The sequence below is a fragment of the Lissotriton helveticus genome, chromosome 9, assembly GCF_964261635.1.
Source record: "Lissotriton helveticus chromosome 9, aLisHel1.1, whole genome shotgun sequence".
Lineage (NCBI taxonomy): Eukaryota > Metazoa > Chordata > Amphibia > Caudata > Salamandridae > Lissotriton > Lissotriton helveticus.
The window spans coordinates 662,852,426-662,878,058 of record NC_136070.1 but is presented as its reverse complement, the minus strand read 5'-3'; the positions used below and the strand labels follow the sequence as shown (position 1 = coordinate 662,878,058).

Sequence of the window (25,633 nt, the reverse complement as noted above, 5' to 3'; positions counted from 1 at the left end):
TAAAACAAATTTAAAAGGCATTGTTATTGCTCGTTCACCTTCTGAGCTCCTGCATGGTTATTGTGGGGTACTGCAACATCCCCCCATTCCTACTTCCAGCGTCTATGGCTGAGGATGGGGCAACTACCTTTGAAAATACCGGAACTTGGACAAACACCCCTTATGTGGAGGGGATATGCCCGATGATGTGTATGCAAATATTACAAACCCTGTTGGATAGATAAATATATTTCTTATAACCTGTTTTTAGTGTTAATCCGATACGGGGAGTGAATGAAATAATTATTTATATAATGAATTGTGATATTTTCATTTTTATATGGGAAATTGTAGAGTTTTTTAAATTAGTCTTTGCTAAGATAAATTATGATTAATTAATAAGCAGGTACTAATCTCATAACATTTTAATATCCTTTGAGGCAATGAAGTCTTACAAATGTATTTTAAGATTTAAATTATGTGGATTGATTAATTGTGTTACGTAGGGCCTCTTTGTTGACATGAATCAAACTAAAATAATAAAGTACAAAATAATCTGTAAGATCTTCATGCCGTTATCACTACCCTATCTAACTTTAATAAACCCCGACTGAGTGGATGTTTAACAACATCCACAAACAGATAGTGCACCACTAAAAAGGCATATACACTAGAATTATAGAGTCTGTGTCCAAGGGTATTCTTCAAAAGCTTCTTTTATATTCATTCAAGTTTAAAAAATTCAATAGATGAGCAGAACAGCCAACGCGTTTTGTCCAAAGAGATGGACGACTTCAAGGCTGTGAAGTGATAGATCTATATACACAAGGATCAATACAATTAAAAACATATATATAAAAAACATAAACATATAGCCAACATATAAATAGACACAGTTCAAACAAGCAAACAAGCAAACATTATACAAACATTTGATATATATATATATATATATATATATATATATATATATATATATATATGCAGGACTGAACACACATGTATATTAGATGTCACCAAAGATGTCTCATACAAATACTTTTTTCAGACCTATAACTTAAATAACAAGAGAAAGAAAACCTGTTTTGACAGATCAGCAAGCCAGGTAGAAAAAATATATTCGGTTTCTTAGTTTTTAGACTTTTATGGTTGTTTAGGAAAGTACTCAAACCAACAAAAAGTGTAATTGTCACTATCGTAACCCCCCATTTAGAGAGTAAGTAGCTGGAGAGTCCAAAGGAAATTAAAAATCACCCTAGGCAAGAAAAGACAAAGCTCCAAGGATATAGAACAGAAGGGTATAAGCCTTAGAATGAGGCTCGTTTATTTGAAGGTAGGTAAAGACATCCGGAATAAGGGGAAACTGCTGAAGATAGTTACAGCAAAGAAATAATAATAAAAAGAAAGTCAATAAAATGATCAAGTGCAAAAGGAACACCCCTAGATGGGTTTAGAGAGTAAAGATCAGAAGTATTCAATGAGAGGCATAATCTGAGAGGGGCCAGAAACAGAGAAAATCCCCAACCAAAAAAAATAAAATGGGTGGATGGTCTGTGGAAGGGAGTCCTCAAGCCTACAGGCCAATCAATCAATCAATCAATGCATTTGTAAAGCGCACTACTTACCCGTGAGGGGGGCCTCAAGGCGCTGGTGGGGGCAGGGGGTGCTGATACTGCTCGAAAAGCCAGGTCTTGAGGAGCCTTCTGAAGGTGAGCAGGTCTTGGGTCTGCCGCAGATGGGTGGGGAGGGAGTTCCAGGTCTTGGCGGCGAGGAAGGAGAAGGATCTGCCGCTGTAGGACATTCGTTGGATGCGTGGGATGGCAGTGAGGGCGAGGCTGGCGGAGCTGGCGGGTGGGGGGTATAGAAGTTGAGTCTGTTGTTCAGGTAGTCTGGTCCGGTGTTGTGGAGGGCTTTGTGTGCGTGGGTGAGGAGATTGAAGGTGATCCTCTTGTTGACGGGAAGCCAGTGAAGGTCTCTCAGGTGGGAGGTGATGTGGCTGCGACGGGGAACATTGAGGATCAGTCGGGCGGAGGCATTTTGGATGCGTTGCAGTCGTTGCAGGTGTTTGGCTGGGATTCCTGCGTAGAGTGCGTGGCCAAGACAGTTGTAAAAACCTTAGTCCAGGTTGAGAAGGGAGATCGTGCAATAAGATCCACAGTCTTTTTTATCTTGGTCTGGTGTCTGACTAACGTAATAGCAACTTCAAACATTGAGATGATGATTGACCTGCTTTGTAAAAGGGAGTTCGACTGCAGCCGTATTTAGAGCTAGAATCTGCCCAAAGGTCTTATTGAAGACAAATGAATAACCATTTGGCCACAGAGTTGTGTTGATTTTCAACTTGTCTGTAGCTTTTTGTATTGTTTCCACTTGAATGGGGGGGGTTCTCAAAGACCTCCTGTGGAGCCTGTGAAATCGTGGGCTAAATGGACCTCCATTCCATATGATCGGGCATCTCATAGATCTATATTTTAGCGTATTCAGTCACATTGAGGTCTTCTTATACAAGGTGGCCATCCTTCATTTTGTGGCAGTATACCATTCATTGAAGAGCCTTGCTCACAGTTTACATGCTAACAGCCTTCTCAGCTTATCACGCTTTCTCACAATTTTAACAACCTATATTGTGTCTTGTCCAAGTCAGGTGTTAATTAGAGCATGAACTTCCAGGATTTTCGACCGCTTTTCTGAACTGCATTTCTCTATGGTGTGTATATTACTCAGCTATTTGCTTTGAAGGTTCTAGACTGAACAATTGTCTTCATTTTGTTTAATCATGCTGCCTCTTCCATGAACTCCCCAGTATTACTCACTTTATAGAATCCCAGAGAGAGTTCATATTCACCCCCTATGTCTCACCTTCAGCATAAAAAGTATTTATTCCCAACCTCTGCAGCTATCAGCAGATAAGTAGTCAGTCACCAGAGTCTGTAATCTGTTAGGCCCTCCCTTTACGAAATGGCCCATTGGTGCGCCTCTGGGGACTGCTAACCTTGTTCTAAGCTTTACAGGTGCCCAGACTCCTCCAGCCCAAAAAGAGGGTGTTGGACCTTGTTCAGTGGGCCAAAGGGCAAACAGTCTACTGGGACCAAACCATGGTGGCTGAGGTAGTTTTCCAATGGTGTCCTGGGGTCTGTGTCTAGTATGGCTGTGCAAACTGTTCCAACTACAACCTTTCTTCACTTGACTTTCAGTATAGTGGGTGCAAGCAGTTAAAGGCTTCTCAGGGAGGTAGTGTGAGGGAAAAGAGCACATAACTCAACAGTCAATCAGCAGACACAATAGCATATTTCTCAGCATAGATTTTACCTTTTAGGTATAAAAAAGTCATATCAAAACAAAATACTACACAATTTGAAGGGAACATAATACAGGTTTGCAACATATGTCGCCTTTAACAGTGAGGAGCTACTCCTCTCTCTTCCTGTGTCCCCACGAGGGTCGGGAGCTTATGTCTAAATGCCCAACACACATTCACTTAAACATTGATGTGCATATAGTGTAATACTCATTGGTAAAATGTGCAACTCCAATCAATGTCTCTTATCTCTCCAGCAAAAGTCTCAAGCATGCACATCAGTCCTGCCTGCGCCCTAGTTCCTTACTTTGGATGTAAGCCAAGCCCTGCATCCTCCTACTGGTTATTGAAGTAGTTAGCACAGTGAATGATGTATGTGCTCCCACACTCATTGTGGTGCATCCTCTTCGGTGGGGGCCACAGCTGCATGTTCGCCTTAAGAAGTGTTCATGGGATGAGAATGATGTGGCAGATGTGTGGCAACCCACATCATCAGCAGTGGTGACTTTCCCATCTAGTTGGAGAAAGGAATTCTTATTTGAAAGACGTGACCTCCATGCCATCATCCACGATGATGAGCTTCTGGGCTTATGAGGGCTTCCCGCTTTGGTAGCAATAATTTTACTCTCTCCATTTTTTTAAGCACCAGTCCATTGAGCCCTCTGCAAACTGCTGTGTGACATAGTTACTTGATCTGTAACAAACTTAGTGTGACTCATAGGAGAACCATGCAGAATGACCAGCTTCTCTCCCGTATGGGTCACTTCTGTCTTTGATCTGTAGAATAATCAACTTTCTCTGGGTGCTGGGTTTCTTCTGCTAGACAGTTTCTCCCTCTGCGGGACCAGGCATGCTCCTCTCCTCAAGCAAGCAGGGGGCAGGCTTCTTGGCACTTCAGGAACACCCTCAGCTCCCCCAGCTGAAAATGCAGACTTCAGGTTATGTCCCCTCACCTCTGGGGATACTGCTGTAAAGCAGGCACCAGCCCTGGCTGCACAGCAACTGTGAAAGTACTCTATGGAACGTTCCCTTCCTTGGCCAATAGGAACATGAGTCTGAAAGAACAAGAGGTGTTTTGGAGCTCGCTTTTTTGCTCATTTAACATACAGGGGATGTAGATCAACAGTCCTATCATTCAGAACCGATTTGGGCCCTTTCTTTCCATTTTCATTTTAAAGCTGCCCTTCAGACACAGCCTTTGTGCAAAGTGATGGTTCCCACTGCCGGTAGCAGTGGGGCTGGATCCAAGTGGGAGTATCTAAAACTTGGACACAAGGAAATGTGCAAATATTGCATCTGGCTGTTATCAGCCTTCCTCAAACAAAAATCAGTGACAGGATATGCCCTGCCTAGAAATGTTCTCACTTTGAACAACAGAAACCGTCGTCCCACCACTTACTCCTACCATTTACCAAACTGCACTGCTCTTAAAGAGCTAATTTGCAGCCCTTAGCGAACTAAGCGAACTATGCCTTCATTGAATTTCTAGGTGTAACCCTGTTTTCATCCTCAGTCACTTAAGTGTCTGGGTCTCCACCCTCCTGCCACTGGGATGCAGGCAACAGATTTCCTCTGCCTGGTGGTATTGTCCACCTCCATCTTTTTATTACATAATAATCCAAGGGCATCCAACATTGGATTCCTCTGGGTCCAGTACTCGAAGTCACACAGAGTCTTACTAAAACACATGTGCTATACACTCACTGCACATTCACATACTAGACCTATACACTGGATGTCAGTGGAAGGTTCTGGGTTTCACATAAAAGTGTCTTTACACGAGTTCCAACCAGAAGACTCAGCTTTCTTTGATACAGAAAAAAAACATTGCACACTACTAACTAACAATACACAAAATGCTTCCACCTCCGCTTTGTAACTATTCATCCATAGTATGAACAGTAATCCAGTGTGTACTATGAACACAGGTTAGCATGACACTAGGGAGAAAGTAAAAGTCTGAGTAACAGTGCACCTGAGCACTCATGGCAGAGGTACAGGTCCGTTTACCGTGAAGGAGTTATCCCACCCATCAGTAGAACTGGCAAACAACCCCTCTCCCCTGCCCCATCTTCTCCCAAATGTTAATATTTTGGGTTTTGGCTCCATGTTGGTGCTCAAGACCTAATTAAGGTCGTGATCAACAGCCAACCTGAATGGGTGGCATTTTGCGCATTCAAACATTGTGTACTAATGTGCAGTCCTTCCCTCCTCAGTTCCAGCATTTTTCGTCATCCTTTAAGTTGGCCTTCAATAGTTTGTAAGCTATCCATTGTATGCATTGCATAAGGAGTACTTTGCTTGTGATAATAGATTTTTTTTTAATTATACCAATAGATAATGTACCACACAATCTTGAGTTTGTTTCTTGTGTATGTTGTGTCTTCTGGTTCTTCCGTCTTGCTTTAGTTTCTTTACTCATGTATCACTGTTGGAGGTCAGGTGGCCTCTTTTATTCTCTCCTAGCTACAGCTTTAGCCATCTGTCATGAAAGATCTATTGTCTCAAATACATTAAAATATATACATATTGTTGGATTTGGTTGGGCCCATGACTTTATCGTTGGTTGACTTTCTGGTCGGTCTCATTTGCTTGCTTCTCATTCGCCAGTCTTCCTTTCTCTTCTCATCTTTTTTCTTCCCATTCTTTAACATCATTTTCTGGGGATAACTTGTATCTTTCCACTGCTTAAATTGGGGGAACTACCTTTTTTTGTTGCCTTTAGCAGCCCAGTGCATGGGTTTTCTTGCTCTCTCTTGTATGCTGCTTGACCCCTCAAATCCCTTACTCATGGAGTCTCACACGCACACACATTTCTCAGCATTGTCAAAAAACATTTGCAAAGTCAATTGGTCTGCAGTGGCAAAGCAAGCAGGCATGATAGATTGGCATTGTCAATGCTTGTTTAAATATGTGATGGATATGATGATCATATCAGCTGTGTTATTCCGGAGTTTTAGTTTTGAAGTGGATACCTTAGGTTTGAGGAGAAGATAGGCTGGTAAACCTCAATTTTGGATAAAATTTTTTTGATTAGATTCCACTCTGACACTCCACTGTAAGCTAGTCCACTGTATGCCACTCCACGTTACTACACTCTACACCACTCCACGCTTTTCCACTGTATGTAACTCCACTTCACTCTACTCCATACATTCTATGCTATTTCACTGTACACGACTCCACAGTATGCACTCTATGCTATTCCGCTCTATGCTGTTCTACTTTGTCAGTCTTCTCTACAATATTCCACTCCACTGTAGGCTATTCCACTGTGTGGCACTCCACTGTAGGCATTCCACGCTATTCCACTTTACACTACTGTACACCTCTCCAATCTTTGCTATTCCACTTTACGCCACTCCACTTTACGCCACTCCACTTTACGCCACTCTACTTTACGCTACTCCACTGTATGGTACTCCACTGTACACTAGTCCACTGTACCCCATTACACTGTAAGCTATTCCACTCCACCCCACTCCACTGTACGCAACTCTAGTCTAGGACACACCACTATACGCTACTCCACTCTGATACTCTACTCCATGCTATTCCACTCTACACTACTCCACTGTAAGCCACCTTACTCTGTGCTATTCCACGCTACGCTGTACCACCATATGCAACTCCACTATATCGTACTCAACTACAGGTCACTCCAGTGTACGCCGCTCAACTGGATATCACTCCACTATACGCTATTCCAGTGTACTCCACTCCACTGTATGCCATGACACCCTACACCACAACACTCTACTCCATGACACTGTACGCCACTATTTACTAGGAAAAAAATAAACAACACAGGTCGTTGGCAGTAGGAAATAGGTTTACTCAAATAACAGCTGGGAGACAGTCAACCCCGTAGGACTGAAAACTGTCTCAACTTACTGCACGGAGGCAGCTCCTTTCATTCACGAAAATCACACTGACTTTGTGCACTTTATCTTACACAAACAAGTAATAAACAAGTCAAAGAACAGGATATCTTATTGATATGTTTCCACATACCACAGACCACCTGCATTCGTGACCTCGTGTCTCTATCTAGATCAGTCCCCCTTATACTGCGACCCTGACAAAGCTTTGAAGCTCATTATATTTTAACTTCTCCTCCCGGGTGTGTGTCTCGTTCTGCTGTTCTTAGGAATTTCTTATCTAGCTTGAAACGAGTCTGTCGGGAGTGGGGGTACGTGCCTATGTGCTGTAAGCTCCAATTCTTTCAAAGGTTGTTAATTATGTTTCTCTGTTAAAATGAACCACCCACCCTTACTCTGTGTCCTTTTGCAACATGATGGGCCTTTTTGTGATGATGGGCCTTTTTGTTTGTCTGGGGTTTCCTCCCATGTTATATTTTACCTACAACCACAATATTCTGCGATACGACATTCTACGACCGTGTACAACAGTGCACTCTACGCCACTTCAGTCTGTCACTCGAACTTACTCTGCTCTTTGAACCCCTACTCCTCTGTACCCTAAGTCCCTCCACTTTACGAAACGCTACTTGACTCTATACCACTCCTCTGTACAACACTGTACTCCAGTCTGTCACTATACCACACTGTAGCATTCTGTGCCACTCTACCAGACTGTACTCCACTCTGCGACTGTAGGAAAGCACTATCTGCTTTCATGGTTACCCCCACTTTTTGCTGATGTCAGTATGTTTTTTTGACAAGTCTGGATAGGATCCTGCTAATCACGACCCCAGCCACTGTGCTTCCTCCCTAAATTTGACATGGTAATTACTTTGGTACCTCCACAGTTGGCTACTGGTGTAGCCTTGTAAGTCCCTAGTATATGGTATTAAGGTACCCAGGGCATAGAAACACCAGGGGTCTACCATGGGATGGAGCATGAATTATGCCACCCTTGAGAGACCACTTAAACTTTGACTGAAGGCTTGCCAATGCAGCCTGTGAAAGCTGGTGTTAGCACCACTTACGACAAATGTAAGATTCCTTATATCTGAGGTCACTACACTTAACCCCCTTTCATTCCTGAAGACAGGGTGCTCGGTTATAAGTGTGAGGGTACCTCTGCAAGAGCAGGACACCCCTACAAACCCCCGGAGTCAATTCTCCAGGCTTTGTAAGTGCAGTTTGCCATTTTGATACATATAGTGGCCATGAGTCATTACACGACGGCTAACTATACAGTGACTGTGCCGAACCTGGACATGTTTGGTATCAAGCCTGTTGGAATGATACCCCAACACCATTGCCAGTGTTGGAGGTATGCTTCCATGCACTGGGGGGCTCATCCGGGAAGCCCCCAGTACTCCCGGTAACAGCCTTCCAGGGTCTTCCAGCAAGCTAGTACTGCTGCCGACCCCAGACACGATTCTGGCCTCCTGCTGCTGAGCTGAGCTTGAGCAGGGGATGGTAGAGCAATAGGTTTCCTGTCACAGGGCGGTGTGACCATCTCCCAGATAGGATTTGGTGTATTGGACTGGGGTGGGGGCGCTTGCCAGCATCACCAGACTGCTTTTAAGGGCACATTTGGTGCCCTCCTTGCATACTCCAGTTGGAACCATTCTGGGAGCTCTTGGCTCCCGCTCTCGTGCGAAACTAGACAAAGGACATGGGAGTATCCTCCCCTCTGTCCAGCCCATCCTCTAGGAGGGACCCCGGAGTCATCCTAACCCCTTTCTTAGGGTATACAAGGGTTTACCTGTGGATGGGTCCTCAGATTCATTGTGCGACAAGACTCAAGCCTGACACCACGTCTCCCTTCAACCATCTGGACACTTGGACTTTGCTGGACTTTGCCTGGAACCAAGACTGCATCAAGTTAGACTCTTGCTGCTCCTGGTCTTGCTGTTCTGCAAGTCTTCTTTGTCGTTTGTGTCTGTGCTTCTTTCAGGCTCTTCAACAGACCCGTAGGCATCAAGGACACCCAAAGCAATCTCACTTGGAGTGAAGGAGTCACTCCCCTGCATCTGCAGGCTCTCAACAAAGCTCACTGGTCTGCTGCTCCTGACTTCGAAAGGCTCAGCAACACAGGTGGTAGTTTTACAACTCCCTCGAGGGCTGACCTGTCCTCTCTGCAATTTTGAGGCCAGTATCCCTCGTCTGAACTGCTGGGACCAAACCTATGTGCACTGCGTCGCCTTAGATTCCCCCAACTCTTTCACCGCCTTTGCCAGGGGCATCTTTACTGACGTCCTCTATTGTCATCTACAGTGGTTTCTGATGTCACTTTGCACCTATGCACCCGGCGTTCCTGGTGTAGGTATCCTGGTTCCTAGGGTATCCATGGGTGGGGTGACTCTCCAACCTTTCGTCTTCCAAGGGGTTTCTTCAGGGTCCACTGGGAAGGGTCCTTCTTCTTTCAAACTGCAACCACAACTTTGCTGTTGACTTCTGTTGAGTATGTGGCTGTGTCTCTACTGTGCACACACCCTCCATGGGCTTCCTGGGTACGTAGCTCGGGTGGTTCCTTATGTTCCGTGCTCTTCTGAGTTTCCTGGTCCAAGTCTCGACTTTGTTGGCAGTTGCATTCCACTTTCTTAGTATATGGTTTGGTCTCCTGTATACCACTGTGTATTGTGCTCACTTACCTGTTTGCAATTGAAGTATTGTGTGGAGTTGTGTTGCTATCTCCGGGTAGGAGATATAAGAATGTGTTAGTGAGTGTTGTTTAATAAATTGACATTATTTTTTATAACTACACTGTGTTTTTCTTTTTCGTTTTAACCTACACTACATGATTAGATCTTGCAAAACAAGCTGCTTAACACTCCTGGACTAAGCCTGAAGACTACTCTCCACATCTACCACTTAGGGAGCTTTCAATGGTTGTCTAAGACCACTATATTCACCATAAGGGTTGACTGGATTAGTGCAATGTGCTTCACTTAAATTAGTGTGCACGATATACAAAGGCAGCCTTCTACAGCCACACTATACACAACGCCGTCTTTGCTCTCCACTAGAATTTACTCTACTCTGTAACACACTGCTCCACTCTCCTCGACTCCAGTGCTGCACTCTACACCACTCCACTCAACATCACTGTAAGCCACTCGACTCTACAACACTGCATGCAACTCCATTGTACTACACTCCACTCTGCAACAGTGTACTTAATTCTATGCCACTCTACTACAGTTTCCCTTACTCTGACACAGCATCCGCCTCCACTTTGCGCCACTCTGCGCTACTCCACAGTATAGCATTTTACTCCACTCTATGCTACGCCACTATACTGTACTCCATGAAATGCCACTCCACTCTGACATTTCAATCCACTCTACTCTACGCTACTCCATTCAACTCCACTTTACCTCACTCTATACCACTGTATACTGCTTCACTCTACTCTATAAAACTGCACTCTACAATATTCTTCACTGTATGCCATTGTACGACACTGTACTACATTGTGTGCCCCTATGCTACTCTGTACAACACTCTACTCCACTGTACAACACTCTACTCCACTGTGTGACACTCTTCTCAACTCTGACACACTATGCCACTCCAAGACACAGTACAGTATGGTGCTTCAGAGAGATCTTGTGTGTTTCATGTCATTAAGAAAAATTTAACTACTCCTTGTTTTGTAATATCTTTTCAGGTCTTGCAGCATCCCAGTGAGGGGGCCCAGGTTTTGGGTCTGCACAGTAATGTTAAGGATGTAACTGTTCCAGTAGCTGAGATTAAAATCCTTTCATTGTCCAGTCAGCCAATCGACCACGAAGTTCCCAAGTCAAAGATGTCAGGTAAGCCTTTTAAACACACACTTGTTGTAGTACAAGTGTAGTCAACATCTCTTTCTTCTCCTTGTGAGTAATATCATTACTTAATGTTTGCAGAAAAGTAAGCAACTAGAGTTTTATTTTGAAAATCGTTTTTGCTAGCATTTAGCTGACATGAAATGTTCTGACGCATGTACAGATGTTATATACCCAAGAAGCACTGTCGATCAGAACTTACGTCGGCCTACCTCCAGTGGCTGGACACAAGAAATGCGGAACATGTATATGTTGCTCCTCCACAGAAGAAGGTTCGTTATTCCAACATGAAAATATCTTTTGGAGACACAACACTTTCACTAACTGTAAATCACGAAATGTGATATATGGGATTAGGTGCCCCTGTGATCTCCTATATATAGGAAAAACCAATCGGGAGGTAAGATCACGGATTACGCAGCACAAGTCACGCCTAAGGATGAAGACTCTTACAGCGCCATTAGTCAATCATTGGCAAATCATGGACCACAAAGAAACTGAATTAAAATGGACAGTGTTACTAAAGGTCGATAAAGACCAAAGAGGGGGCGATCTTGATAGGAAACTCCTACAGCGTGAAGCAATGCTTATTTTAAAATTCAACACAGCTTTCGAAGGTCTGAATGAAGTATCAGAATTGTACCGACTACATTAAATATGGACCAGAGAGGGTCCCACCTTATGAATCAGCCGTTCTGGATTGCTATACCGTCCAACTAGCATTCCGTTTACAGAAATGTATGCGCAAACCAACACCGGACTACAATTCCCAGAAAGCTTTGCAAACAGGAAGTAGGTCCGCGCATTAAGACGTCTCTGCGAACGCTCGCGGATCACCCGTTAGTTGCAGACACGGAGCAGAGAGATACGGACGAAACGCCGTGAGGTGCAAGGTAAGCCCTGGATCCTTTCAAAACACGAGCAGCCCCTTCTCCAAACTCCTGCCCCAGAGAGCGCTTTTTAAGACAAGCGTGTCTTATCTCCGCAGGTTGCTTCCCCTGCACTCAAGCGCCAAAGATCAACTCCTTGGACCTCTCCGGTTTCACCGCTACCATGGATTCATACAAGTAAGCCACCCCCACCCCGCTAGTCACACAAATGTCCAAACATGCCGTTTCCACAGATTCTTAAACCCGCCTCTCTCAATTCGTTTTCAGATAAACCAACCCTGAAAGACACCATGTAAGTGTTTTCATATCTTTCTCATGTTTTGTGTCAGTGAGTTTACAGTTGCACTGTGAATCATCCCAAGTCTATATAAAAGTGGTGACTGTTTGTTTAATTCCTCTTCTAGTTTGTCTTCGCCCGGTCCGTACTCTTCTAGTAGTGGTTTACACTCGCACACTAGGTAAGAGGCAGCTTTTCTAGGTGGTGGCACGCCTTTCCTAAATAGGTTTTCCCATTCAATGACCCCGATCTCATTTCTCTTTTCTCTACAGTTTTGAGGTCCTGATGAGAACCCCCTAATTGAGCAGGGGTTCGAAACGCGTAGACCGCTTGTATACACCATAAGAATGCTATGATCTAATAGCTCTTCTAAACTGAAACATTTTGTGACTTGACAAAATAGATCGCTTTGGTGTTTTCAAAACAATTTATTTGTGACATTCTAAATTGTAAATAGTACTGATGTATGTATGGTATGTGTGAGGAAAGTGAGAATTGAATGTGAAAGTTGATCAACGATGTATGTATGTTTTGTTTTTTACATCAATGTGTATGTTTTATGTTAATGTCATTTTTACGAATTTTGTACCTTTGTTCTTTGATATTTGTGGTGAAACGTTTGGTAAATTGAAACCAACGAAGATGCTTGAAAATTGTTCTGAATAATAAATTAGATAAATTTTGGACACTTTGTCCCCAACTCGCACTCAGTTTAATTCTTTGCGCGCAGTAAATTTATCTTCTCTCTAATTAAAAGTTGCAGTATTGGCTTTTGTTTTGTTGCTTAATATACCCAAGGCAAGCATATGGGTATGCGAAATTTTAGTCGGGCACTTGCTTTTGTAGTTTACTAGCAAGGGCTGCATAGGAACAACTAGGTTTGCCATCTAGGGATTTTTGTCATCGCTTGACCAGCAGAATCTTGGAACACTTTCATTAATGTTTAGAATCAAAATAGGTTTTAATATTTTTTTTTTATTAGCAAATATATTGGCAGAGTGCATTTGTAAATAAGTGTTGCCCCTTTATTTATTTTTATTTTTTTTTATTTTTTTTAAAACCTTTATTGACATCAAAAGGAAAGACAAGTCGAGGCCTACAACCAAGCCGGCCGGCCGCCATGTGCAAAATAATCAGGAGTCACCAGGCAAATATCACATAATCAATCAGTACAAAGCAGAGGCCGTACAATCGTAGAAGGGGAGAGGAGATAAGAAACCAAAGGGCTAAAACACAGGAGTAAATAAGGCTTAATTTTATAATATGGGGAGAAGGCATATGACAGGCTCACTTGCAATACGGAGGTATCCGGTATCCCAAACCAACCTCAACATTAATAAGGGGGCATGGGAGCAAATTATCGGGGGAACGATACAATGCATTCAAGAAATCAGGATGTGCGAGACACAATCAGCCCCTGAGCATTATCCTCGTAACATGCCCGCCACCCAAGACACTACCAAGCCAGAACAGAGGGAACGGAAAAACAATGCATCAAAACCAGCCCGTCATAGTAACCTCTGGGACACAGGAAGGGAAAAGGGGGGGGGGGGGAGGGACGAAGTGGGGAAGGGGAAGAGGAAGGGAAAGGAAAACGGAGAGAAGACTAAATAAAAAAAAATAAAAAAAAAAGAATAAAAAAATATGAAAAACGAAAGGAAGAGGACACGCCAACACAGGCCCCCCGTGGCGGGAAGACAGGAGACAAAAGGAGTAGCGGCCCAAGTGGGGTTATGGCGATCGGGGAGAAAGACAGCCGAAACATAACAGGAGGAATAACGACGCCACACCCCCCACCCGAAACACACCATAGGAGGTCGGGATAGACGCGGCCTCATGAAAAAGAGATACAAAAGGGCCATAGAACCAGAAGACAAACAAAAATAGAGCCCAACCCACCCATCCCACCCTGCACCCCTGTAGAAGGCTATGGCCCACCCTTCAAACAGCGTGCCTGTCGCCCTAAACCAGAACCCGAAATATAGCGAGAAGTAAGAAAGAAGAAAGAGACAAAAAGGCAACAAAAGCGGAAAAAAGAAGACAGGAGGGAGGAGCAGAGGAACTATAATCCGAACGGGCGGCCGCAGCCCTCCGCCCAACCAGAGAAGCACAGTCAAAAACAGATCAGGACGACACCCCATCACGTGCCACAGAACATGAGGAAAAGGGGACCTCCCACCTTTCTACGAGTAGAAACAATTATGCTACCAAGTCGTATACCGGGAATCAAACAGAAGTCGTACCCTTCACCCCCAACCTTTTCGAACGATAAACCCCACCCACCACATGGCAATGTAAAACCACATACTAAATACGAAATCAGCATATAATCGAGTGGAATGGTGACTAGCATAGTTACGTGGGGGGTAGATAAATCCACAAGGGAGCAATAGTCCAAACAGAAAGTATAGATGCTTCAAAGATCGCAGCACGAACAATGAAAAACAGGAGTTCAGTTGCGCCACTGGAGCGGGCGATGTGGCCCCAATTATAGACACAGGCAAAGTCATCGAAGCAGGCACAGGAAGCAGTCCACCAATAGTTTCAGGCAACAATGTCAAACAGGGTCGCAGTACAGCATCCAGGTCCCCGGGGTCCGGACCTTGAGAAGCAGGGCGCCCCAAAGTCACCGACACACTACACGATCTTCGATCAGTGGCGGAGACACTCAAGTCAATCGAGGGGGGCGAGGCAATGAAGTCTTCGAAACAAGAGGGAGACGAGAAGAAACGGCCGCCCAAAATGGCGGCAGATCGTGGCGGACCCACTGAGACGCCCAGGGCCAGGGAAGCGTGTAGGGATCTCAGGGCTTCCAGGATATCTCTGACCGTCGGCTCACGTCCATCAGATCCGCTCCCCACACCAATAGGCAGCACGGGCCCGCCGCCACAGGGTGATTCTCGTTGCAGAGGGTCGGCCGCCATTTCGTGAATCAGCCCAATCGCCACTCACCAAGACCCCCGGAAATAACAGATCGCAAATGTAGGACTTTACAAGCTCCGGGGGTCCCCGCAAGGGCGGCCTCGATGCCAAAAGGATATCCGCCCCAAACGGGTCTCCGCCAGCACCAGCACCGGTGCCCCAAACAAGCGGAGTCCGGGCCCCGAGGACCAGGGCCGACGGACAAAGCAACGGCGGGGAGAGACCCCTTCACAGAATCATGTCCCCAGGCCTCTCATCCACGTCGGCCGCGCGGCCACCAGGGCAGGCCCGGGTCAGGATCGCCGGGATCTTCGCACATCGGTTCCCAACACTGGTTCTCGCTCTCGGCCGGGGCCGAGAGCCGTCGGATCCCACCGGCCAGGTCCCGGTCCAAGTCTCGCAGAGGCCCCGATCTCTCAGAGGCCACAACTCCGGAGCCACTGCACACCGAGACCCCGGGGTCGGATGGTAAGTACAAACAAGCCGTTATGTTACCAATGCCCCAAAAATGTGTCGTCCTCCCACAGGATAAAAGACAGGATAAGCAATCAGGACGGAGGGCTGCGGGAGCCGAGCTAAAGGGCGACCATTACGGCCGCGAGCTAGGCTCCTCCCCCCAGTGTTGCCCCTTTAAAAAGTGCCAGACCTGCATTTCCCGGGTGCAGATATCAATTTTTTCAGATTAATATTTCACTACAAAAGGTGGTAGATCTCTTCTAGACACTTAACATAATGAATGAATGAACGATTTTATTGGCACTTGATTCCTGGGTCAGACATTTGTGTAAAGCATTTTACAAGGGTTATCATTTGACAGTTCTAAGGGAGAATAGAGATGTGGGAGGACTCGTACATTGTTGTTCAAAACGTGTTCATTAAGCTTTGAAGTTGCAAACAGTAGGAAATCATAGCATGACAATCTAGATGCAATAGGACTCCCCCGTACAGTAAAATTGTTAGGAAAGAGTAGCCTCCAGGGTGTGTAAGTGACAGTGTGCCCACTCGTTGACCTCCAGTGCTAAATTACGTCTTGTCCTCAAGGGACCAATGTTGGTGGGTGATGCTAATTGTCGAGGCAGTTAGAAGTGAGCCCGCGCTCACTGCTGATAAGGAAACAATTGTCCTACTAAAGTATGGCAATCTTTAGGAACTTATCTATGAGATGCTTGGGGTATATAGAACAAAAAGTAGAGCTGGTAAATGAAAAGGGATGTGGGGTGAGATACAATGTTGCTCAAGATAAACAAGTAATGCGGAACATGTGTTAGTGCGAGACAAAAATGAGATATCGAGCACAGTGAAATAGTTTTAGACGAGCCATTGATTGGATGGAGATAAGGCAAAAAGTGATGATCAAAGTCCTACTCAAGAGAATAGAAGAATGGGCCTGTGAATGCTCAATACTTTCACCAGTACAATTTGGTTTTAGGAAAGGTGTGGGGACTCTAGAGCAATGCGTGAAACTTGACTTTTTAATAGGCAAACATACACGTGCCAAAGGCAGCAGACTATATCTCTGCTTTGCTGATCTAAGCAAGTTCAATCTATGGCAAAGTCAATTTGCCCTGTAGGAGATGTGTAACTTATGACCAGCAATATTCAATGCATTAAACCCAACATAGAAATTCTCAAAAGCAAAATTGTTATATATCACAGATTTATTTACATACTAAAAAAATGTTTGACGATCCAGAGCAATGAATAAGTGATAGATTCAGAAAAAAGGGGGGTGCTCAAGTGAATTGAAAAGGAAAATTGAAAGAATAAATGCAGAATAGTTTTATACAATCAAACAAGCAAAATTTGCCATTTAGAACACAAAGTGCCTACCCATACATTATTATATACATAATTTACAATTGGAATAAGAAGATGGGTGTAGGCTAGGATGGGGGGATAGTCGTCGACGTTTCGACCCTAGCGCAATACGGGCGATTTCAAGGCCTCTGCTGCGGGTCTTCTTCAGGACAAGGAATGGGGGCGGGTAAGGACTGGATCGATAACCATAAAAGGTTAATAGCGGACGTCAGGCCAATGTAGGACCACCAATGTTCAATGCTTCATATGTTCCAATAAATGGGATATGTACTTCTGACGCCTTCAGAAGTATTCCGCGTTTTGAAAATGAGACGTCTGGGAAATAGTATTAGTCCCCTATGGTTCAAAGTAGGAGGATCAAATGAACCATCGACCGAAGTTAATATCGGCTGAAATGGCAACCTCAGATTTTCACTGAGTAGGAACGATATCCTACGAGTCCAATTCAGGGCAGAGGAGGTGCTTCTCTTAGTCGGAGTTCGAGTTAATCCAGCATCCGCGTAGAGCCTGAATCATTCCCCATCGTCGTAGTGGGAGTCCCACGGTACATAAATAACAAAGTAGTAAGTAAAAAATATTATCTTTCCATAGGCTATTATGGTAGCAACCATATACTCTATAGCTTATTAGTCTCTTTTTCAAAACGCGGAATACTTCTGAAGGCGTCAGAAGTACATATCCCATTTATTGGAACATATGAAGCATTGAACATTGGTGGTCCTACATTGGCCTGACGTCCGCTATTAACCTTTTATGGTTATCGATCCAGTCCTTACCCGCCCCCATTCCTTGTCCTGAAGAAGACCCGCAGCAGAGGCCTTGAAATCGCCCGTATTGCGCTAGGGTCGAAACGTCGACGACTATCCCCCCCATCCTAGCCTACACCCATCTTCTTATTCCAATTGTAAATTATGTATATAATAATGTATGGGTAGGCACTATGTGTTCTAAATGGCAAATTTTGCTTGTTTGATTGTATAAAACTATTCTGCATTTATTCTTTCAATTTTCCTTTTCAATTCACTTGAGCACCCCCCTTTTTTCTGAATCTATCACTTATTCATTGCTCTGGATCGTCAAACATTTTTTTAGTATGTAAATAAATCTGTGATATATAACAATTTTGCTTTTGAGAATTTCTATGTTGGGTTTAATGCATTGAATATTGCTGGTCATAAGTTACACATCTCCTACAGGGCAAATTGACTTTGCCATAGATTGAACTTGCTATAAATAACTGCAGGGTGTACATTTATTGTGTCTTGATTTAAATCCAGGACCGTTTTCGACATACAAACTGCTACCCAGGTCCTGTGACTAATTGGGTTAACCCCATTGATTCAATGGTTGCTGATCTAAGCAGCGCTTTTGATCTAGTAGACCACATCATCCTCTGAAAAACTCTGCTCGCTATGGGAGCGCCTAGGTCTATTATTTGCTTTTTGTCAAAGTTATATGAGAAACTAGCATGTAAAGTACGCTATGGCCCATGAGGTGATTGTACCAATAACTGTGCAGTCAAACGCGGTATTCGGCAAGACTGTGTACTTGCCCCTTTACTATTCTCTTTGTTTAACTGGGTGGAACAGACCGTGCAAGCAGACGCCCCCCAAGTTGCTGGGCGCCCTACACCAGTGCTTTTGTATGCAGATGATGCTGTCTTGTTGGCCAGGACTCCGGTGGGGCTACGATGTTTAATGAACAATTTTGGATATTTTATTGCTGCCAGAAAATGGACTGTTAATAAAACCAAAACCTACACAATGATTTGCGGTTTAAGGAATACGCAATGTAGAACATTCTTTATGGATAAGAAACAGGTGGTTACTGTTGATACCTTTTGCTATCTGGGTATCACTTTTTCAAGTAATGGCTCATGGTCCTGTGAAGTCACTAATGTGAGGGGCAAAATGAACAGATGTACTCATGGAATTTTGGGATTTTCAGCCAAGTTGGACTCATCGCCGATCAAGGATATGATAGCAATTCATAGGGCCAGGGTTTTATCTATTGCATCATATGGGGTTGATGTGTGGGGTCTCCATAATAGTAAGGTGCTTCAGACTGAGTAGGCGTTTGAGGAAGCTACTTTCCTCAATCTCCTACCGCTGCCTCTTTTGAGATTATTCATAGAGAAGTAGGGCTACAGTACCGCACAGATATAGTTACACTCCACCCCCTTGTTGCTTTGGCGTTCCATATGATCCAAAGATGATACTAGTTTTACCAAGTTAATTTAGATTGTCTGTCCCTGGATAATGTATTGGCGATTCCCTGGCTAAGTTATATTAATTGTTTGTACAGCAAATTATTTAAGATTCCTGTTTGGACTAACACTTTATCAGTAGTATCACTTACCAAACTGTCTATCAGAGAAACTTTCCTGACTCACAAAAGGGAAACCCGGTTAGATTGTGAGAGAAGGAAATCAACTGTCAAGTTTTATCCAGTATTGGGGTATCTTTCATAGATTCACATGCCTGAATCATTCCCCATCGTCGTAGTGGGAGTCCCACGGTACATAAATAACAAAGTAGTAAGTAAAACATATTATCTTTCCATAGGCTATTATGGTAGCAACCATATACTCTATAGCTTATTAGTCTCTTTTTACAAAATGGACCAAACTGAAAACTCAGCCAATCAGCAACCTGCACCCTCTAGAACCTTCCCAAGAGAGGCTGAGTCCCTCAGATTTTCACCGCACTTCATTGTGTAAGGGAGTCTCCCTGAGCTCTGCTCAGTTTTCTTCAGTTTCTCAGATAAGTCTCTTTAGATTTATTTAAGTAGAATGTCTAATAAAATAAGATTATTTAGAGCCTGTAAATCCTGTGGGAAGAAGAGGGTGCAGGTGGACGATGCACATAAAGACTGTCTTTATTGTCTCTATCCCAGCCATGAGACAAAACACTGCAAGATTTGCCGCACCTTCTCAACCAAGACCTTGAGGGATAGAGAAGGAAGACTTCTAATATGGCTAAAAAAGAAGCAGTCCGCTTCTTCTGATGTGGATAGCGACATGTCCTCTGTCACTCAAGAGGCCCTGGTCGCCTGAGGTAAGCCTGAAGAGAGAAGGAAACATTCTAAAGTCTCTCATATGGCCACGGAATCTCTTAAAAAGGAAAAACAGCCTAAGGTCTCCTCAGAGATTGGATCTTCTCAGACTCCAGGAGCCTCAAAGGCAAAACCAGAGTCTTCAAGCTATTCCAAAGGTAAAACTGGCCACAAGTCTTTTTCGGGGTCAAGTTCACCGTCTACGCCTGTTTCTACTTCGACGATTACTGTGACTCCCTCATCGTCGAAATCGTTGACGGTGTTAACCAAATCGACGGCAAGTACAAAAGTTCCCATACCATCAATGCTGCCTTTATCATCGACGTCTACGCCGTCGACAAGACCAAAGTCCTCATCGTAGACGAGCCTGTCAGTGAAGCTGTCTTCGACAAAGACATCGATGATGACACCGCCGCCGACGAAGCCATTGTCCACGACAGTACCACCGTCAACGACGACACCATCGACGACTGGAGATGTTCCAATTATGGCAATCCCACCGACTGGGACAGTACCGTCGACTATCACTGGTTTACCATCGACGATGACCCCGTCGACGACGAGAATCTCTCCATGGACAACGAGACTAACCTCGAAAAATCCAGTTTATCATGCAAGTCTGTCAACCCCGTTCCAGCAATCTGCGCAACCTCAATCCAGGACACCAAAAATGTCTCCGCTACCTCCTAGTCATCTTTTGAATGTTGAGGATTCGGATGAGGATGAAGGCCAGTTTCGAGCCACACGTAGTCCTTCTGAACTGAACATTAAATATCAGGAAGAGGATGATGAATATGATTATGAGGAACTGTATTACCAGCATTATCAGGCCCCTCCTGTTCAGTACCTACAAGACTTTGAGCAGCCTAGACAACAGCCTGCGCAATTTCCTCTGGCGTTAATTCTAGACCTTCAGAATACGTTGGCGGACTATAAGAGAAGGTTTCCTCCTCAGGAGGATGTTGTCGTGCCTCCTCCACCTCCGCAGGTAACTCCGCACGCACCGCTGCCACCACCTCCTGCCACTCCTGGGATGGCACCATGTCCCATGACTCCTCTTCCTCCCAGAGAAGACCCTACTACATCTGAGGAGGAGCAGGAAGAAGGAGATACCAGACCCTCGTCCACCAGCGGATGAGTGGGAGGATTACATAGCACCGACGCCATCCCCTCCGCCTTATCATCCTTTGGACTCCCCTCCAGAGGATATCGGAGTATTCCACAATCTTAAGGATAGAGCCGCTAACAAGTTTCATCTTCCAACAGTTGTGCATTAGTTGGACTGTTTCCTTTATGATTTTAAGGACCAGGAAAGAAAAACTGTCAGACCAATACCCATCATTGATCATATTTGGCAAGAAGGAATCAAGGTCATGAAGACTTCAGTTTCCGTGGTTCCTGTGCTGCCAAGGTTGGATAAAAAATATAAAGCACCGGAGGGCTCTCTTGCATGTCTTATAAGTCACCTTAAACCAAACTCGCTGATCTCTCAGGTGGCTCAGACATGATCAAAAAATCTATCTATGCCTATCATTTCTCCATCAGACAAGGAAGGCAGTCGCCTTGATTCAATTGGGAAAAGATTCTCATCAATGGCGGCAGTCTCAGTTCGAGCGGCTAATGCTTTGGCCATTGTAGCCCGTTATGATAGACAAATGTGGTCTGACATCGGTTCAATGAAGGACGTCATCCTGGAAGATAGCAAAGAGGAGTTTCTTAAAATACTCATGGAAGGAGAAAGATCCGCGTCAGAAATAATTGACATTGCTATGGACATTGCCACAACTGGTTTCTGGCAATTGGCTGGTGCTGCCGTTTTAAGGTGTCAGGGTGGTTAAAGGCAACAAATTTCGGCCCGGAAGTTCAGACCAAGATTTTGGATATGGTCTATGATGGTGACAGCCTATTCGGCAGCCATAATGGTGAGGAGCTTACCTCCATTAAGAAAGATACTGACAAAGTGTCAGGTGCTTGGAACCCTGCAGTACCACAAGGCACCCTTTCGGCGAGCCTGAAGTAGGGGCTTTTCCAATTATAGAGGGACTTACCAACGTTCCCAGTCTTATCAGACCTATCAGCCGCAATACCGTCAAGGATATCAGCAGCAGTCATACCGCCAAGCGAATACAGCTAGTTTCTCCAGACAAGTCTCCAAACAAAAGCCAGGATCCCAAGGCCATGACACCGGCCGTAACCAGTAATTACAACAGGGTACCAGCTGCTTTTCTTTCCCCCTCGAATGGTGCGACAATCTCCGAGCATATCGATCAGTGGCGAGACATCACTTCAGACAAGTGGGTCCTGGATCTTATCCCTTATGGCCACACATTGGAATTCATCCAAAAGCTGTCCAATACCCCCTCCAGGGGATCGCACCCCCCCCCACCTTCTCTTACTCAAAAAAGAAACACGTGCCATGCTTCAGAAAGGGGCAATAGAAAAGGTCCCTTTTTCCCAAAGGAGGAAAGGCTTTTCTCTTGCTTCTTTCTCATTCGCAAAATGTCAGGAGAGTGGAGGCCTATCCTGGACCTCACAAAATTTAACACATTTCTAAAGAGTCAAACATTCAGGATGGTTACTCTTTCAGACATTATACGACGCCTCAGCAATGGCTATTTCATGCCTTCATTGGAATTCGAGGATGCATACTTCCATGTCCCTATTCATCCAAAACACAGGAAATTCCTGAGGTTCACAGTGGCTGGTACCCATTATCAATTCTGAGTCCTTCCATTTGGCCTCAAATCGGCCCCACGGACGTTCACAAAATTCCTTGCTCCAGCGGCAGAGGCATTGAGAAACAAAGGTCATCAGGTATTCCCTTACCTCGACGACTTGGCTGCTAAAGGCTCCATCTTCTCGCCTAGTTGAGAATGCAACAAACAATTACCTCTCTCTTTTTCACAAACTGGGTCGCTCAGTCAATTTTCAGAAATCTTTAATTTTCCCAAACCGGATAACAATATTTCTGGGGGCCACGCTGGACACCATCCAGAACAAAAAATTCCTTTCAGAGGAAAGGCAACAAAGGTTACGAGCATTAGCACTCAAGCTGTACAGGAAAAAGTGAGTTTCTGTGAGAGTGTTCAAATCTCTACTGGGAGTGCTCTCTTTCGCAATAGATCTTGTGCCACTAACTTGATTGCACATGAGACCTCTTAAAGAGGAATTGCAACTTCAATGGATTCAGACCTCAGGTTCCTTCGACAACGTAATCAACGTCACTTCTCGGATGAAGGAGGCCTTAAGGTGGTGGACTCAGACTTCACATCTGTCCCAATGCCAGTCTTTTCTTCCAGTCATATGTTTCTATGAAAGGCTGGGGAGGACACCTGCCAGACCTACAAGTGCAAGGGAAGTGGTCCTTGGCTCAACTGCAGATGCACATAAACAGACTGGAACTGAAAGCCATTTTCCTATCTCTTCGGGCTTTCCTTTCTTGAATACAAGGGTCCTCGGTGTTGATCCGGACGGACAACACCACAAGCATATTTTATATCAACAATCAAAGAGGCACAAAATCTCTAACTCTGCCACAGGACGTGCAGCAGTTGTGGAACTGGCTGATGCACCACCACATCTCCCAGACAGCAGAACATGTTCCGGGTCTCCGAAATACCTTGGCGGATACCTTGAGCAGAACGAGCGACAGCTGTCACCAATGGGAACTGGCACAAGCACAGCTGGACGAGATATTTGCAATCTGGGTGAAACCAGTGCTGGACCTATTTGCGACCCAGCTCGACTTCAAATGCCGATTCTTTGCAAGCAGATTCCCTCTCCCAAACTCTTGGGGGAATGCCCTTTGGATGCACGGGTCAGGGATCTATGCATACGCTTTCCCCCCATTCCTCTTATACCCAGGGTCCTCATGAGATGGAATGGGAGCGTTGCCGCATTTTGCTGATAGCCCTCAGGTGGCCCAGACAGCACTGGTATCCAAAACAACTCCTGTCGGAATCGCAGCCCATCCGTCTGGTGCCGATGCCAATGGTGTTGACAAAGAACAAGGGCCAAGTGCGTCACCCGGAGCCAACTTCTCTCCAACTGCATGCGTGGCTCCTGAATTCTTTGAATTTAGAGATTTGAGCATTGAGCAAGACTGCAAAGACATTATTGGCAAATCTAGAGCTGAATGCACCAATAAGATTTACAGGCTTAAGTGGAAATGCTTCTGTGTATGGTGCAAACGTAAGAGATAGATCCAATTCTTTATGCTCCAAAGAGACCCTGCCTTATTTGCTTTCTCTAGCAAAATCTGGTCTTGCACACTCGTCATTCGGAGTTCACCTGGCTGCTATATCAAGATACAGACGATTGCCACATACTCCACCTTTATGGTCATCGAGAGTCGTAAAGCAATTTATGAAGGGACTATTTAGAGCTTTCCCGCCTATCAAAGCTCCACCTCCGGAATGGCAGCTTAATGTGGTGTTGTTTCAGTTGCTAAAACAACCTTTCGAGTCCATTCACAAGACAGAATTGAAGTTCTTGACCTTGAAAGTCACCCTTCTTCTAACACTTACTTCGAAAAGAAGGGTTAGTGAGATACAGGCCTTCACCATATCCCATCCGTTTTTGCGCTTCACTGATCAAATGGCCATTCTAAGGACAAACCCCAAGTTCATCCCTAAAGTCCCTACTCAATTTCATTTGAATTAGCCAGTCATTCTGAGGACGTTCTTCCCTAACCCCTCCACGCCTGCAGAAAGAGCACTGCACACTCTAGACCTCAAGAGAGGTCTTAACTTTTATTTGCAAAGAACGAAAGACATAAGGATATCAAATCAGCTATTCATAGCTTATGGTCAAACCTGTCAAGGCACTGCTGTCTCTAAAGCTACTATAGCCAGGAGGATAGCGAGCGCAATTCAATTTTGTCATGACAAGGCTGGCAAGCCATTATCAAGAACTGTGAAAGCACAATCCACTAGAGCAGTTTCAGCATCAACTTCTCTATTTGCCGGAGTGCCACTTGAAAAAATCTGCAGAGCTGCTACGTGGCAGACGACACACCCGTTTGCGCAGTATTACTGCCTGGAGTCATCACAACGTGCTGACGCATCGGTGGGACAAGCAGTGTTCAGGAACCTATTTTCTTAAGGTAAGCCTCTTTCAGGAGAGGTTTGATTGCTTGATATATTGGATGCAATCTATGTCTTTTAAATGTATCTATGCATATTTGTTTTTACTACTTTGCTTGTTAATGCTGCAAGTATTCTATAACATGTTTCATGTTCAAATCTTTGATCTTTGAATTAGTATTGCATACAACATTATTATAGCACTACCACAAAGGGGCTTTTCTATGACAAATGTGCATATGTCTACATTATACGCATATGCATGCATATGTTTACATGTGTATATATATATATGTGATCAAGGGCTTGAGGGCCCGAAACGCGTCATGGCGGACGAGAGGTTGCACTAATAAAAACCAGCAAATTCACCTGATTGGGTCCGGTTCGTTCTTTATATCCAGCAAAATGGTATGCAGACGAAGTTCCTGGCATATATATATATATATATGAGGAATCTTCGCAGGACAATCCTACTGTCAGCCAAGTCACCACTGTGAACAAAACTACTCCTACACCCTTTCGGGCAAAATCCACGTTTTTTCCAATCATGCAAAAAGATGCCATTGA

At 44.5% G+C, this 25,633-nt stretch overlaps 1 protein-coding gene across 2 annotated transcripts in view; it reads left to right on the top strand.

The window, feature by feature from the left end:
* Positions 1-25,633, top strand: part of PACS1 (phosphofurin acidic cluster sorting protein 1) — a 1,445,983-nt gene that overhangs the window by 558,899 nt on the left and 861,451 nt on the right. For both annotated transcript variants that reach the window (XM_078660756.1, XM_078660757.1), the window contains exon 5: positions 10,865-11,009. In XM_078660756.1, the coding sequence (XP_078516882.1) occupies positions 10,865-11,009 (145 nt within the window). The remainder of the gene's footprint in view (positions 1-10,864; positions 11,010-25,633) is intronic.